This window comes from Acanthochromis polyacanthus, chromosome 22 (genome assembly GCF_021347895.1).
Source record: "Acanthochromis polyacanthus isolate Apoly-LR-REF ecotype Palm Island chromosome 22, KAUST_Apoly_ChrSc, whole genome shotgun sequence".
NCBI classification, from domain to species: Eukaryota; Metazoa; Chordata; class Actinopteri; family Pomacentridae; genus Acanthochromis; species Acanthochromis polyacanthus.
In genome coordinates this window covers 26,369,233-26,385,453 of record NC_067134.1, presented here as the reverse complement: position 1 = coordinate 26,385,453, position 16,221 = coordinate 26,369,233, and the positions used below count along the sequence as shown (strand labels likewise).

At 40.1% G+C, this 16,221-nt stretch overlaps 1 protein-coding gene across 1 annotated transcript in view; it reads left to right on the top strand.

The window, feature by feature from the left end:
- The window catches only part of LOC110960948 (dystrophin-like), a 221,941-nt gene that overhangs the window by 127,303 nt on the left and 78,417 nt on the right, over positions 1-16,221 (top strand). Inside the window, 9 exon segments of the mRNA XM_051943268.1 lie at positions 1,062-1,214; positions 3,274-3,444; positions 8,473-8,595; positions 9,531-9,703; positions 11,022-11,160; positions 11,769-11,944; positions 12,126-12,273; positions 13,982-14,107; positions 15,982-16,131. Of these exon segments, the coding sequence (XP_051799228.1) occupies positions 1,062-1,214; positions 3,274-3,444; positions 8,473-8,595; positions 9,531-9,703; positions 11,022-11,160; positions 11,769-11,944; positions 12,126-12,273; positions 13,982-14,107; positions 15,982-16,131 (1,359 nt within the window).

Here is a 16,221-nt window from a genome sequence, read left to right as displayed (position 1 = left end):
CTAGCGACATATATAGCGAATTTTTCTGGTGACTCTTTTTATTGACAGTGACTAGCGACAAACCCAGCAACTTTTTCTGACGACTTTTCTTATTGACAGTGACTAGCGACGAACTCAGCAACTTTTTCTGACGACTTTTCTTATTGACAGTGACTAGCGACGAACCCAGCAACTTTTTCTGACGACTTTTCTTATTGACAGTGACTAGCAACAAACCCAGCAACTTTTTCTGTCAACTTTTTTTATTGACACTGACTAGCAACAAACCCAGCAACTTTTTCTGACGACTTTTCTTATTGACAGTGACTAGCGACGAACTCAGCAACTTTTTCTGACGACTTTTCTTATTGACAGTGACTAGCGACGAACTCAGCAACTTTTTCTGACGACTTTTCTTATTGACAGTGACTAGCGACGAACTCAGCAACTTTTTCTGACGACTTTTCTTATTGACAGTGACTAGCGACGAACCCAGCAACTTTTTCTGTCAACTTTTTTTATTGACACTGACTAGCAACAAACCCAGCAACTTTTTCTGACGACTTTTCTTATTGACACTGACTAGCAACAAACCCAGCAACTTTTTCTGACGACTTTTCTTATTGACAGTGACTAGCGACAAATCTAGCGACTTTTTCTGACGCATTGTTTTTGTCAGAAGCGACAAATCTCGAGCCTTTTTTTGCCAACTTTTTTGTCAAAAAGGACTTGCGACAAATCTAGAGACTTTTTCAGCCGACTTTTTTGTCCACAGCGACGAGCAACAAATCCAGCGGCTTTATCTGTTGATTTTTTTCTCTCTCAAAAGTGACTAGCGACAAATCTAGACACTTTTCCTGGTGACTTTTTTTTGTCAAAAGTCACCAGAGACAAAATCTAGTGAATTTTTCTGTCCACGCTTTTTGTCAACTGCAACTAGCGACAAATCTAGAGACTTTTCTCTGCAAAAGTGACTAGTATTGAATCTAGCGACTTTTTCTGGTGAAAACAGCAGCAGTACGTCCAAAATGTCCCTCTGTCACACTCTGTGTGTGTGTGTGTTTGTTTTCCCCCTGACGTAGGACCTGCGTGTCCTGAGGAACAGGAAGGCGTTGGCCATCGCCCCCCAGTGGTACCAGTACAGGAGAAAGTCCCACGACCTGCTGGCCTGGCTGGACGACATCCAGCGCAGCGTGGAGCAGCTTCCCGACCCCCCCGAGGGAGAGAGGGTCAAGGTGACAACACACACAGACACACACGCAGTAACACACACTTCAACCTACAAGCATTTCATTGAACTGTGATTCTTTCTTTCCCTGGGTTTCATCTTCATCTCCACTTCCTGTCCCTTGTTTTCTGTGCCTTTCATATTTTGTTGCTCTTTGTTGAAAAACTCTTTCTTTGCTTCATTCCTCTCCTCTCTCCTCTTCTCTATATTTTGGAAAGTGGGTCCATGTCAAGGCTTTTGCAGGACTTTGTGAATAATTCATCGTCTTCATCTTGTATATTAAAAATAATCGCAAATGAGCTTTTGTTACCGGTAAAGGCTGCTCTAACTTACTTTAATATCATTAAAAAATACCAATATTGCTTTTAGAGAGCAGGATAAATATGAATATTTACTGTAGATATTAGATATTTTGCAGCATATGTTTTTAATATCGATATTTGGCAAATGTTTAAATAAACATGACTCAAATTTTAGTTCAGATTTTGTTAATTCTTGCAGTTTATTATAGAGAACGTGTTTTAAAGGTTAGCATTTTAATTTTCCAAAGTTTCCAATTGCTTCTGTTTATTCCAGGTTGTCAAACTTGTTTTAGTTCAGGCTCCATATTCAGCCCAATTTGATCTCCAGTGAGCCGGACTAGTACTTTTGGACGATTTTCTGGTCCGTTTCAACAAGTTTCATGTCCGCTTGGATCTTTTCTCGTCGTTTTGGATCATTTTTGTGTCTTTGGGAGAATTTTCAATTCATTTAGGACAAATTTCATGTCATTCTGGATTGATTGTCTGTAATTATGGATCATTTTTGAGTCATTTTGGACGATATTCCAGTCATTGAGGACTTAATATAAAGAACACAATCAAAACAATGTTTGAATCAGCTCATTTTATTATTGTTTAGCTAATTAGACATTGGCTGTTATTAAATTGGGATGATTATTTGGTTGAAATTTTGGTGATATCCAGTCATTTTTTCTTATTAATGAATTATTGTTTCCATCATAAATAATGATGTAATTTGTAAAGACATGATCATAATGAACCTACAAAACATTACATTTAATTAAAATGTATGCCAGATACATTCCATTGACTTCAGAAGTCCCTCAATTCTATATCGGCCCGGTTACTTTTATCAAAAAATTGCTGTTAATGTCGTCGTAAAGTCGTCCTGTGGGCTGAATTGGACCCTCTGGTGGACCGGTTTTGGTCCACGGGCTGCATGTTTGACGCCTCTGATCAAATTTTTAAATATTTTAAACTGCGCTTCTTCAAAATCTAGAACTCAACGTACAGAAATGATTACATACTGATGACATCTTAACTAAGTGTGGACTGTCTTTGCCTCCAGACAAACTGTCAACCAAGACAGTATCACCAGAACATCATCATTTATTGCTCTTTTACAAACACTGCAAAAGCCCAACAGGAATGTTCTGATTTGGAACAGATTTTCCAGAGAAAGCATGGATGGACCCCGTCTGTTTTTCTTTCCGGCTCTCCTCTGACTCTCTGTGTGTGTCTTTCACTTTCAGATGATCACTATGACATTTCGCTAAGCGGACGCCTTACCCGCTCGCCTCTGACTCACCTGTCGTTGCCGCGACTGAGAATCCACACTGTCTGTCTGTCCATACATCTGTCTTTCAGTCTGTCCATACAGCTCTCTGCTTCTTTTCAGCCCAGTTCACACACAGTGATTGTTCTCTGTCTCTGTGTAAATAAAGTCTTCTGGCTGCCTCCTAACTAAAGCACCACTTTCTTATTTTTTTTATTTTTTAATGGACTGTTTAAATGGAGCTATAGACAAGTATGGATATGAATTCCTTGTGTGTGTGTTTATGTTTGAGACTGACAAACATGATCCTTTTATCCTTTTATATTGTCCTGTTGGCGCTCGTGGGTAAATGAATGTGATGGTTTTATTTTTTAAATTGTGGATTAATTGTTCCTGCGTGGACAAATGTGTGTGTGAATGTGTTTTTGGGCACATCCACATGCCTCTGTGTGCTTCGCCTGAGCCCCGGCCAGTAGTAAGTGACCTTCCCGGTTGATTTTGTCCAATAGGAAATTGGCTCAGAGTTCGACAAGAAGAAGGAGGAGCTTAAGGAGGTGCAGGGCTTAGCCAATCAGCTCTCAGAGGGTGGAGCCGCCAATCTAGTGGAGCCCCGCCAACTCCAGCTCAACACACGCTGGGTTGAGGTGGAGGGCAAGTTCATACCCTTCAAAAGACAATGTGTGAGTTTCAGTAGGCATGACCTCTGTATCCGCAGTACTAACAGAAAATACGACACTAACTAGACAGGCTTAGAGTACTAACCCTCTCAGCGCTTTAAATGGCAGTATGTGAGTGTCTGCAAGTATGGTTTCCAACTTTAGCGTCAAATTAGCCGGAAAAGCTTAAAAATATAAAAGAAAAAGCTCATGAATTCTAACTTTTGTACTATAACACAAACCAAAAAACCCATGCCTGTCAGACAGAATTTATTCATCTAAATGAATAGTTTGGTATTTAAATGAGACTAATGATGCTACTCTAGTGTTAAATATAAATCTAGAGCTAGCTGCTAGTTAGCTAAGCTCAGAAAAAAATTAGAGACAGGAAAGCTGGTCCTGTCCAAGGTATCATAAAGTGGCCGACTACTAACCCCAACTATGGTGATGTTAGCAACAACATAACTGGGTAACCAAGATGCTACTAAGTAACTTAGTTCCTGAAGTATGCTGCAAATAGGAGGCTTCAAACACCTACGACTGCAGCTATGAGTGGTCGCAGTCTTCTCATTTAACATTTTATAATAAAGCAAATAATTGGGAGAGAAACATACTGGACTCAAGTGAGTGGACATTTTTATATACAGAGGGTCCTCGGTTTACGACGTCCTCAACCTACGGCGTTTCGTCATCACGTGGAACTCGTTGTCGTCACGCGGCGCTATAAGACGGCTTTGTTTCCATTCTCCGGTTGTACTCCACCTTGGATTGTGCTACATTAACTAACTTGTTGCCCTTCATTATGGCTCCCAAATGTAAGTCAGATTCTTCTGATGGAATCTCCCTGGAAATGAAATTACTGTAGATGAAATAAAACGCTTTGAACAGGGCAAAACACAGACAAACATGTGTCAAGTTGTAAAAACAGGTTAACGTATTGTTGCGACCCTCTGTGGTGAATGAGTGAGACTTTATCTGGTTCTCTGGTGATTTATTGAACCTTCACACAGACTACTGTGGGCCGTAGCCAACGCCAGAATAATTAGAAAAACCCCATAACTTAGCTCCAGAATAACTAGAAAAACACCATAACATAGCTCCATAGTAACTAGAAAAACCCCATAACTTAGCTCCAGAATAACTAGAAAAACCCCATAACTTAGCTCCAGAGTAACTAGAAAAACCCCATAACTTAGCTCCAGAGTAACTAGAAAAACCCCATAACTTAGCTCCAGAGTAACTAGAAAAACCCCATAGCTTAGCTCCAGAGTAACTAGAAAAACCCCATAACTTAGCTCCAGAATAACTAGAAAAACCCCATAACTTAGCTCCAGAATAACTAGAAAAACCCCATAACTTAGCTCCAGAGTAACTAGAAAAACCCCATAACTTAGCTCCAGAATAACTAGAAAAACCCCATAACTTAGCTCCAGAATAACTAGAAAAACCCCATAACTTAGCTCCAGAATAACTAGAAAAACCCCATAACTTAGCTCCAGAGTAACTAGAAAAACCCCATAACTTAGCTCCAGAATAACTAGAAAAACCCCATAACTTAGCTCCAGAGTAACTAGAAAAACCCCATAACTTAGCTCCAGAGTAACTAGAAAAACCCTATAACTTAGCTCCGGAGTAACTAGAAAAACCCTATAACTTAGCTCCAGAATTAGCCGCCGTTCCCAGCTCTCTCTACTGCTGACTCTCAGCCAATCAGAGGTGAGCTAAATAAACGTGGCACGTTCACTGACATTAGGTAAATCTGGAACTGAACAGTAAACACTGAAACCTCAACATCAACAACAACATCAGTCTGTTACAATATTCTGTTATCTTGTAAAATGATTCATACATGCATGAAAGTCGTTGGTATTCATGACTTTTCTGAAGAATTGATCGATATCGTGATGCACGGAACGGCTTTGTTTACATTTTTGCCAGAGTTCCGACTTATGGCGGAAATCAACTTACGTAATGGAATGGAACGCCGACGTAAATCGAGGACCCCCTTTTTTCAACATACACTATTGTTCAAAAGTTTCGGGTCACCCAGATAATTTCATGTTTTCCGTGATTTAACAGAAACCAGTGGAAACAGACACAAAACATCCACAAAGACACACAAACTGACCCAAACCAAGTAAAAAGAGACACAAAATGAACACAAAATGTTCTTGGTAATGAAGCATCATTCCACTCAGCATGTTTTGGACAACAGCCGAGCACTTTGGTACCAAGTAAAGAGTATTACATGTGATTTGTGTCTTCAACAACTTTAATGAATCCTATAATAGACGCCCAAGATTTAAAGGACCTCATAGAATCTAAACTGCATAAAATTCTTTCTCTTTATCCTTTAATTTTTTTTTTTTTAATTTTTGATTTTCTAAAATGTTAGGACCCTACTGCATCTACAAATACTATAGAGTAATATAGTTTTTTTTTTTTTAATAATTACTTTAAATCTGAATAAGATTGTTTCCCAAAATGTAAAAAAGTTGCTTTTTCTTTTCTTTGCTACATTTTCATTACATGTACATGTGAGGCGTCACTCACATGTCTGAATCTCATCGGTTGTCCTGTCTGGCTCTGTGTCACTGCATGCAATCACTTCACATCCTGGCAGTTCCCTGATCTGCCCGTCACTGAAGATGTATGTATCCTGTGTGCCAGTCACAAGTCCACTACAGGCACTTACAGCCACATGGTGTCAGCTTGGACGAACACACATCTGATCTGTCCGAACACTGCGCCTCTTCAGGTGCACCGAAACCAGTCATAATTAGTGGCATTTTCTCTGCTTGCATCCCCTTTAACCCTTTGATGCCCAACATATTCATGGAAAATGTTGGGCATCAAAGGGTTAAACACAGGACAAAGTAGGACATACTTTGGGATTCCTGTGAGGCTTTACTCCGAGAAAACGTAATTATTTTAAGTATGAATACAGCAGCTTTTTCTAAACTTTGAATCCGTTTTTTGAGCATGGTGAGGATAGAACAGACACCATTTCTTCTGATCATGATTGGATGATTCTTACAAGAAATTCCTGCACGTGTCCGTATGTCACTGTGAAAATTAAAATGTTCACATTAAAAGTTAATTTCTTCTTGAATTAGTTTTAATGAAGTCAGATTTGAGTGTTTTTGCGAAAATAAGCGACTCTATTGTGTTGTTTTCGGTAAATATAGTGACAAAAATGCCCAATAGTAGTTGTTTTGTTATAAAAAGTAGTGAAATAGCTGCAGAATCCTCGACGAAGGAAAGGAGCTAACAGAAAATTGCCGCTCCATCAGTGCAGGTCTAATCATTTAGTCATCCCAGCATACTGTAGGGCTGCTGCAGGTTCTAGATGTTTATTCAGTCCATGCTGAACTCAGAACAAAGAGCAAAGTTGACTAGATGATGAGAGCGGGACACAATTTCATCTCTTTCCTGGCTTAAAGATTGTTAGTGGACACAAATTTAAGCCCTTAATCTACATAAATCTGTCTTTGTATGTGAAAGAATGATGGAATCGACACACTCAAACTGATTCAGATGGAGAAAATAAAGCTGTGTTTGCTGACAAAGTACAGATAAGTCAGCCTACGCAAAGACTTCAGCCCTTAGCGACCCTCTGACCCGGGAACTTAGCGTCGTTTTCCCACAATAGCGGACAGTTTCGATGTTATCATTGCCAATTAAATCCCCAGCCTGTGGTTTCAGCCTTCCCCTCTCATCATTTACATCTGCTCTGCTCTCATGTCCACTCCCACTTACACAAACATGTACACAACCTGGACTGAACTGAAAAATTCAGCGTGTTAGCAGCTGTTTCTATGTGTGTTTAGCGCTCACGGGTGCTTTTATTGTGAATGTGAGTCAATAAATGAGAGATAATAATGTGCAACTCCCTCACACTGGGTTTATAGGAGTCTAAATGTTCACACTGACCTGAATCTTTCTCCAACTTTAAATGATAGCTTCACTTTTTTACAAGTCTGAATTTTCCTGCCTGTATACACATTGAGTATACACCACCTGTCAAAAGTTTTAGGACGCTTTCTCATTCAAATGAATGAGAAAGCGTCCTAAAACTTTTGACAGGGGGTGTACACAAAAATGTTGCTAATGTTGCTAATGATAATGATGAAAACAATAAGAATCACAACAACCCAGTGTGACGGATTTCTTAATCAGCAGCGAACACATTGCTAATAGAAGCAGAGAAACTGAGGCATTTCCAACTCTGCCTGTCCATTTCTACCACATTTCTACCTCATCAGAAGACATAGTGAAGGCGAAGAAGGTCTGAAAAAGTAGGACTTATCAAGCTACATTATCGAAATGTCAGGTTATGGTTCCTGACCAGTGTGAGGAATTAAAAGTCAAGAAGTTTGACCCTTTTTTTCATTCAGTAAATCATCCAAGTCCCCACAGATCAGTGAGGTTCCTGCAAAGGACAGTAAATAAATGAGCTAGTAGTCTCCTCAGAGCCAGCAGCGATCATGAGCTTAGTCTAAGGCTACTAATAAGACTCATGTGTCAGAATGTTTCTGGGCTACTGTAACAGGATGGAGTGATTGCCCAGTTACACAAACATGATGAGTGGAAATCTCCCAGTGTCTCTGCTCAGTAAAGACAGGCTTCATTTGCCACGTTGATTTACAAGATTATGCCTCAGGGTCTGGGGAGATGTAGAGTTCCTGTCACTTCTAATCAAAGAAATGAATAAATTAAAAGCAAGTTGGCACCATCTGATGCACAATAGGGATTAATACTGTATTTGAAGAGGATTTTTCTGCACACAGTGAGAAATCACATGGCATCTGACAGCCCTGAAACAATCTGGGGTTTTATTTATCAGTGATTTTCTCATATTTATATTCTTAAAAAAGGAATGTAAGTGAAATCCCAGCTTGGTTCCTTCAATCAGATCAACATGTTTTGATATGTAGGCTGGTTAGAGGAGCATGATACTTTATTGATGCAGTCACAGTATTCTAGTCCTTCAGTTCTGATCTGATGTTTCTCTCTGCTTCGTTTGTTGCCTTCTTCTGTCTGTAAAACCAGGAATACCTGACAGAGCTGCAGGCGTTGCTGCGTTCAGTGTCAGACACGGACTTCAAGCTGAACTCTCCTGAATACTGGCCTGCAGCTTATTATAACCTGCCTCAGCAGGAGCACTGCCTGAAGGTCAGCACCGCTGTGGAGTTTCTGTCTGAAAGACTGTTTATCTGGAAATAACACTGTGAACAATCAACCTGTGAACTACGCACACATAACAGGCTTAGAATTAATATATTGCTGTGAATGTGACAAAAAACATCTGCTTGATCGTTTGCTTGTTGGGATTGCTTTCTTGTTCTGACATATTTTATATATTTTGCTGTCACCATGGCAATATTATATTAAGAATCAGGTTTGAAGTACACTAGACTGTCAAAATAAGACTTCTTAGATGTTATTGGGAGCTTTTCAATAACCTGAACACTTTTTATAGTTATTGAGTAACGCGCCATTGCTTTCTTATTATTTTGAAGGACTAACCTTCAAAATTATTCTATATATTACGCAACCAGAGCTTTAGAAAAGACTCTACCATAGCCTGGATTTTCAAAATAAAGGCCTGATTCCCTAACAGGAGGAATTTTACATTTAGTAATATGGATAAAGTCTGCTTTGCCTGCTTTGAGGTATGTTAGACTATCAGAATAAAAGCTCAGGGATGTTAGAAAGAACCAGGGTTTGGAAAATAATCAAACTTTTCAAAATAAATGCACTTATAAATATCATATATATTTAAATATATTTGTCTGCCATGTTAAACAGCAGTAGTAGTTATTGCTTTTTGTATGTTTTACAAATAAATAGTTGAAATGTAATGCAGCAAAGATCCCAGGCACTTCATTAAAATGTCTTTTGTCCAGATCAGCTCCTTTTCTGCATCAATTTGCAAACATTTGTTTACCTACAAGTTGCTGTTGAACTAAAACTGAGACGTGAATACATGAAATTGGTATCAATAATGTGTTAAGTGGGAATGATTGGGTGATAATTTGAATTTTTTTCAAACTGAGCACTCCACTTATGATCACTTGTAACCAAACGCGCCTCCTCCTCACATGCAGGAGGTGAAAGGAAACATCGAGCAGCTGCGAAGCCCAGTAGAGGGAGCGCTGGCCCACAGGGAGGAGATGATGCTGGGGGCTCGGCCTTTGAGCTGCCAAAGAATCCAGGAGACGGCCAACCTCCTCAGCACCAACTGGGACAAACTGAACAAGCTCTACCTGGACAGACTGAAGTAAGGAGGAGGATGACACACACACACACACACACACACACACACACACACACACACACACACACACACACACACACACACACACACACACACACACACACACACACACACCTACCTATATATACAGTCATGGAAATAATGATTCGACCATCCTTGTTTTCTTCAGTTTCTTGTTCATTTCAATGCCTGGTACCACTAAAGGTATATGACCTGAAGAATACCGGAGAAGACTTTGTCCATCATCAATAGAAGATCTTGGTGAAGATTAATGCATCTCTGGACAGAAATAAAATGCTGTGACATTGTAGAAGCTTATTGAAACGATTCCACAGCGAATGAGTGCCGTGCTAAAAGCTAATGGCAGTCCAACAAAACATTAGGAATAATAACAATAATAATAATAAACTTCATTTGTATGGCACCTTTTAAAAACTGAGGTTTACGACACCAGAGCCCTTTTAGTAACACTTTTATATCTAGCAAAAAAGTGTATGTTGCTATGCTGGTCTGTGCCGCAGATTCCCACCATTGATATGTGGATTTCCCTGATATCAGCCTTGCTTCCATTGGAGAAACTGACTCACGAACTTAACCATAAACTGGACAAATTTTGGAAACTCTGGAAAACTTGCATACTTTTTTACAGAGACTCTGACTCGTTCACTAACAAATACTAATATCTGATTTTACCCTGTCATGACAGTTATTCCCTGTACCACGTGTCTTCATTTTTGTTTTTTTTGTTTTTATTTATTTATTTTTATTTATTGTTTTGTTTTGTGTTTTTTTTCTATTTCCCCTTTTTTTATTGTGTACCTGTTTTGCTGCAGCACTTGTTGTTGGAGAGGGTATTTCTGTTTTATATGTCTATTTGTTGTACTTAAATGCAAAAATCTAATAAAAAGAAAATTAAAAAAAAAACAAAAAAAACGAGGTTTACAAAGTGCTTTGACACAGGCAGGAACATAAAGGCATCACAGCACAAGAAAGACAATTTAAGATAATTTAAAAGACAAAACATTTAAGACATACACAAAACACAAAATGAAATTAAGAGAGTCCATGTCATTGGAACCCAGACAATACAAGAACCCTGCTACATAAAAGAGACCATGAGGAGCAGAGTAAAAGCTAAAAACAACAACAAAACTGTAAAATGCAAACTAAAAATAATAAAACAGAGATTATGAAAAGAGACAGAACAATAAAACAATAAGCTGTCATTATTTTGAAAGCTAGCTGCTCAACACAACAAGAAGTCAGTTTAATTTTGCTTTTTTTTTTCACGAGAAATCTGTTGTGTTTTGTGTGCATCAAGGCGTTGGCAGGACTGCAACTCAAAGTGGCAGAAGTTGGTTTCAGATCAGAAGGCTGTGGAGGGGTGGCTGAGTGAGGCTGAGAGCACTTTGAAACTGGCGGAGAGCGGGGATCCAGCGACGCATCGACAACAGCTCAGGGTAACACACACACACACACACACCCTGATAATCCATAAAATAAAATGACAACATCCCATCACGTAAAATAAAACCAGTATCACCCTAACTTAACGTTTGCTTTCTTTGTCCTAGTGCTGATTTTCATCTGAAATCAACAGCATAGACATAAACACACGCAGATGGCAGATGTTAAGAGGAAAAGGCAGCGAATGTCTGAGAGTGTGTGGATAGAAAATGATTGAATTTGACATTTCACTGTTCCATCCACAACAACCAAAGACGTGTTATTTCCGTCATTAAATAGAAGATATAACGGGCTGTTTAACAGTTGGTTTTAGTGTGTGTGTTTGCATCATCAGACACGCTCTGACCACTTTGAGCTGCTGTGATCATCTCTCAATGTCCACCTCAACAGACGAAGATGCAGCAACCGAGTGCCACTCAAAAGCCAGTCTGTGTTTGTTTGCGCAAAGACGGGGCAACATCTGGCACCTCAAAGCACAAGCTGCCACCTGAATGACGATCCGATCCTTAACCACCGCTCGATACACAAACGCACACACAAAACCAAATACCGCAGAAGCTAATCAACCGTTTTTTTTTTGCGTGTGTTTTTGCGTACACAGGACTTGACGGAGGCCGTACCCGTCCAGGAAGTGGTGCTGGGTAGAGTGATCTCTGCAGGTGAGGAGATCAGCCAGCTAAGCACACCGGACGACGCCCTGCAGCTCCGAACGCAGCTCAAAATACTCAAGACTCGGTGGACCAACGTCTGCCAGCAGCTGAACGAGCGCAAGAGGAGGTCTGTGCGTGGATGAAACTCTGTGTCAGTGTTTTTAGGTGCCAACATTAGAATATTGCCCTCCTTTTTCATTTGCTGACACCGTACTTATACTACCGTTCAAACAATTTCATGTTTTCATTTGCTAACGTAACTGCACGAGGGTTTTCTCATCATCGGCATCGACTCCCTTGTGCTGCAGGTCTGCAGAGGCGCGTACAGCAGCAGCAGAGATGCAGGAGGACATGGATGCCATGCTGGGCTGGTTGGACAGGGCGGAGGGCGTGTTGGCCACCCCAGTGCAGCCTGCAGACCCACAGCACATCCGAGACACTCTACCTAAAGTCCAGGTACCGTTAGGACAGAACACAGCAGCTGTTTTATATGTGGTTCGTTCTGCCCCCGACCATCCTAAGTGGTGAGAATTGATTGAGTTGACCAAATGTACAATCTAGAATCACAGGTGACATTATTTTTTAGTTTAAAGTTCTTCAAAGAGGGTGGGGTCATGTCAGTTTTTGTGGCAATGTTTGAAGTGTTGTAACTTGAGAAATAATGTGTTGTATTATATTATTTTTGGTTTGTATTGTTCTCTCAAAGCATGGTTGTACCATTAAAGACCATATGTACAAATCAGTGAGCTGCTAAAATATCAGGACTCTAACCGCATTATTTAGCATCAAGTTATGGCACTTCAAACATTAGTGCAGAGAAAACGGCTCAAAAATCAACAAGACCCCACTCCTTTTTAAGACTTTTTAACTCAAAAACTGCTGTTACCTTTGAGTGTAGATTTTATATATATATATATATATATATATATATATATATATATATATATATATATATATATAAACTACTGTTCCAAAGTTTGGGTTCAATTTCATGTCTTCCATGAGAACTCACACTGAGATCAGTAAGCATCCACATTAAGGAGCCTGAAGTCTTGCTACACGCTAACGTAAACCATAAACTGGATATGTGGACAAAAAAATGACGAAAGCTTGACTCTAATAAAATCCTCCTCTTAACACATCTAAAGGTCAAAGATGTTTGTCCCAAAATGAGTCCCAAAAAGCTGAATTAGTCCTTTAAATGTTAGCCGGTCAGTCCAGAGGAGGCCTCTGTGGATGACATTTGGGATCAGCTAGTTCTTTAGTAGCATCTGACATTTGCTAATAACTTTCAAGTGTTATTTACGGATGCAAAAACACTCACACACACACACACAAAGAGAGAGTTAAAGAATGTATTAGTCCATACAAACACACACAAAAACAGCTGGATGACTTTAACATCTGGAACTTTTTAACTAAGAGTGTAAAAAAGTCAATGCTAAACATATTCTGCTGCTGAGGTATGCTACTTGTTGACGAGTGCTAAATAAAACATAGCGATCAGCTGACATACACTACCATTGAAAAGTTTGCAGTCACACAGGCAATTCCATGTTTCACACTTTTATCCATGTGCTAACATAACTGCACAAGGGTTTTCCAATCATCAATGAGCCTTTAAGCACCGTTAGCTAACACAATGTAGCATTAGAACACAGGAGTGATGGTTGCTGGAAATGTTCCTCTGTACCCCTATGGAGATATTCCATTAAACATTTCCAGCTAGAATAGTCATTTAGCACACTAACAATGTCTAGACTCCTGATGGACAACCTCTTATCAGTGCCCTTTTTCATATGGACAAATTACCACCTATTTGTGCTTAATATTTAGCTCCTGTATTTTCAATTTTTTAACACCCTCACATGTTGTCATACGGAAGCCAAGCAACGACATTTCGTTGCCGAAATTTCACTGCTGTGTTTTTTGTGCAATGACAATAAAGAAAGTCTAAAGTCTAAGTCTCTAGATGGGATTTCTGATTAACTTAATGTTATCTTCATTGAAAAAAAATCAAAGAAAAAACATTTGCATGTGCTTCCATGTGTGTGTGATATTATGGTTTCATTTTACGGTTTCCATTGAGATTCTGTTATCGTTTACTCTGAAGTTTAACCTTGACAGCTGTATTGTTTCCATTTGGTGTGTGTGTTTCTATCAGGCACATGTGGGGGAGCTTCCTGCCAAGAAGACAGCAGTAGAGGATCTGAACTCCAGACACAAACAGATAACACTTCCTGCTGACAGACAGAGGGACATCAGGATCATCAACACTCGCTGGTCTCAGGTCAGCTGCTCGCTCCATGAATGCTGCTGCTCAGCGCTCTGGCTCCTTACAAACACACTTCCATGGCAATTAAAAAAAAATCTGAATCAAGTTCCAGATGTGCGTGTCAGAGATTTTCACAAAATTGTTGAATGACTGCTTTTTCTGTGGGAAATGCAACCGGCAGCGGAGCAAAATCGCATGGGCGTACTGCACACTTATCAGCCAGTGCACACAAACGCAGAAAACATAAACTGGATATTACTGTGTTCAGCAAATCAAATATGAATTGTTTGTTGCCGAGGAACAGCATGCTTTTACTCAGCCTAATTAACACTTTAAAATAAGCCTTTGCTAGTTAAATCTGAAGAACGCGAGCACCAATACAATAAAATACTGCTGGCAGCGATCTGCTGAACCTTTTTAAACAGCAGGAGAGGAAAAGTCAATTTGCTTTGGGATGAAAAAAATATATAGTCACGGAGACAGCAGTGATTCAGCGGTCAGTGTCAAAGCTGGCATTGTCATCATGGGTTGTTTTTCAAAGAGCTGAGAGCGTGACCAGGCGTGAACTAACCATTACGTCACCCGATGGCTTCAACGCCGAGAAAATGAAGCCCGGATTTTGCTACTTCCTGGTCACCATTTTGGATTTTTTGCAGCCAGTGACGTAAAAAGCGTCATCAAACAGGCTGGACCGGAGAGCAACTAGGGGCAGGACCAGTCTATGGGCGGGCCAGGAGCAGAGCAGGTTTGTACTTCAGCATGGGCTAGTTTAGAGAGGAAGCAGCATTTTGAGGGAAAGCAAGTTCTGAACATAAAACGAAAAACAAGCTAAGCACTCAGAGAGCAGTACTCTATCAAGACGGCTCAGTCGTTGTGTGATTTCGGACGGATGAAATCTTTAAAAATTCGTGGTCCACAGTGGTCAATTTGTTGTAGGATCGCCGTCATTTAATTGTTTGTCAACAGGCAGCTGACGTAGTGTTCAATTGTAGTCAAGTGCAGTCCTTCTTTAGTCAAACTCACAAGTACTGAGAAAAGAAAAACCTGTATTTAAACATTAAGAGTTCAGAAAAGTCGAGGTTCATCAGCCGCCGCTCAGATTGTCCCAACACTTGTGACCTTTGACTGTACAGACCTGCTTCAAACCCACATTTCTTCTCCGTTTTTTTCTCCTTTCTTTCTGTTGTTATTCTCAACGCAGTCATAGCTTGAAAATGGAGGATATAAAGAGTTTTATGTTTTCTACAAGGAGGTTTGCATGTTACTATGATGTGCGTAAACGAGGTGCCTAATGTTCATGTTTGAGCATCAGGCACAGTGACGACATTTCACTATCTCGCAATGATACTGAAATCTTTAACAAATCCGTGGATCCAGATTGTAAGCCGCATCACTGCCAAAATCTATTAAGTTGGTCCTAGTGTCATTTCTGGCCTCCTCTGAAAATTTCATCCAAATGCGTTAGTCTGTTTTTGACTAATGTTGCTAACAGACACCGACCGTCAAATAACTTCACCGAGGCTTCTCCTCTTCTGCGGAGTCACAATAATGATCTCAAACTGAAAGATCGTGCTCTTGATTAAAGATAGGAAAGTAACATATGCTCCAGACTGGATTAAAGTCACTGACCAGTGTAGGTAAATGTTAAAATTACCCCAGGTTGAGCGGGTGACTCATGAACAAGGTCTGTCATCCCCAATGCAGCGATCATTGGTTCTGGTCTGACCCATGATTATTTATTACATGTTTTTCCCCCACTCTTCTCCCTTCATTTCATGTCTCTCTCTCCACTTTGCTCTATATTTAAGGCAAAAAGGCCCAAAAATAACTAACCAGCAAATCCAAACTTTCCCCTTCAGTTTCTCTGACTAATCCCTGTCTTTGTTTAGGTGTCCAAAGCTCTGCCTGAGCGTCAGCTGGAGATGGAGAGACTACTAAAGGAGCTGGAGAAACTTCAGGGTCAGCTGGACGACCTGTCGGCCTGGGCATCCAACACCAGAGCGAAGCTGGAGCAGAGCCCCGAGGATCCACCACCCAGAGTAGGACACTCACAAAAGACTGTTACCGTCGCGTTTGATCCTGAGCCAGAGTTGAAATCTCAAGCCTTCTTACAGTTTAGTTTTGCTCTT